Here is a 1,571-nt window from a genome sequence, read left to right as displayed (position 1 = left end):
GTGTGTGTGTGTGTGTGTGTGTGTGCGTGTGTGTGTGTGTGTGTGTGTGTGCATTGAGGTGTGTGTCTACAAATACAGAGGGAGCCCAGCATCACTCCCCATCAACAACCAACACGTCCCATCCAAGCACAGACCAACGGCACAACACGACCACAAATGGAGAACAATGTAACCCCCATGCCACATTTCCATTCGTACATTATCTACATCCGTACTAATACAATTTTAAAGCCTGTTCTTCTTGTGCATCATATTTTATTTAATGCACAATAACGCTAAGTCAGCGTACAGGCTGGTCACGCAAAGAGCAGTGTTATGTAGTGTGTGTCCAGAGACAACGGTCCCCTAACACATTAGCAGAGAGATGTCTTTACTTAAACAACACATCACTCAGCTCGCCAGTAAGCTAATTAGCAGCAGTCGCAGTACCGTTACCGTTGCACCTGCTAAACAGAGTGCCTACGGGCGGAGGAAGAGGGAAGACCAGGAGACGAGTGGATGCCTGCGCTCCTGACCAATATTAAAAGGGTGAAAATGGATGGGAAATTCATAGAGGAACGGAAACATAAAACAGTTCTAGCTTAAAAGCGTAAAGTTCGAGTTAAATGTAAGATTTCCTTACCTGTACAGCCCACAAGAAGCAAGGCTAAAAAAATATCCCTTGACTGGACCATCGCAACTCCCGAGTAACGTGAACGTTAAACGGCGAAGCTTACGTTTAATCTCCGCTCGGTCCCTACGGTGTTGCCCCTGGGTTTCCTGCCTCTCTTAGCAACTGTTCATCCTAATCTATATATCTCAGCTGGTTGGTGATAAGTGTCAGTAGCAGCGTCGTTGATGACAGGCAGTGGTCAGAGATTAGCGGTGATGAGCGCCAGTGCACTGTTCAAAGTCTGACTGACAAGCGGAGCCTTCTCACACACGTGAATTAATCCGCACCAGCGGAATAAAGGACCTCCTGTTAAATAGTGCGCAGGTCTCAAAGGAGACCAGTGTAGTGGGGAAACCCCTGTCATGATCATAAACATCCAAATTATACAGTTCGTATTAAGTATGATATATATTAGGGTTATTAAAATTGTCTCAAAAATAATAAAGCAAACAAAAAGATGATGAAAGGATGGACATTTTACATAGGCCGCTTGTGTCTCTTTGTGGTCCTTTTGCGTCTACTTGTGGTCGTTTCACATCTCTCTGTTGTGGTTTTGCATCATTTTGTTGATGCTTCGCATCTCTCTATGGTCGTATCGCCGTTTTGTGTCTTTTTTGGGGTTTTCATCTCAAGCTGTTCTGCATCCCTTTCTGGCCGTTTTGCATCTCTTTGGCTGTTTTGTGTTTCTTTGAAGTCATCTTGTATCTCTTTGGTAATTGTTGTCTCTTTGTGGTCATTTTGTGTTTCTTTGCAAATATCTTGCATCTCTTTGTTGTCGTTTTATCTTTTCATTGTTGTTTGATTGACTTTCTAACAAGAAATATTAACAACCCCTTCAAACATGAGGCTCTGGCTCAGGGCCCCCTGACCCTTGGGGCCTGTGGGCCTGTGCCCAGCAGGTCCCTTCAGTAATCCATCC

General features: G+C 44.6%; 1 protein-coding gene across 6 annotated transcripts in view; it reads right to left on the bottom strand.

Annotated features, from left to right (window-relative positions):
* Positions 1 to 889, bottom strand: part of LOC111651919 (neural cell adhesion molecule 1-like) — a 73,102-nt gene extending 72,213 nt beyond the window's left edge. For all 6 annotated transcript variants that reach the window (XM_023401986.2, XM_023401991.2, XM_023401988.2 and 3 more), the window contains exon 1: positions 623 to 889. In XM_023401986.2, the coding sequence (XP_023257754.1) occupies positions 623 to 674 (52 nt within the window). In that variant the 5' untranslated portion in view covers positions 675 to 889. The remainder of the gene's footprint in view (positions 1 to 622) is intronic.
* Positions 890 to 1,571: the final 682 nt, after the last annotated feature.

The sequence above is a fragment of the Seriola lalandi genome, unplaced genomic scaffold, assembly GCF_002814215.2.
Source record: "Seriola lalandi dorsalis isolate HSWRI2012SDOR001 ecotype SW California unplaced genomic scaffold, Sedor1 jcf7180002053855, whole genome shotgun sequence".
Classification (NCBI taxonomy): Eukaryota; Metazoa; Chordata; class Actinopteri; order Carangiformes; family Carangidae; genus Seriola; species Seriola lalandi.
Note: the sequence above shows the minus strand (reverse complement) of the source record. Positions and strands in the feature narration are given on the sequence as shown.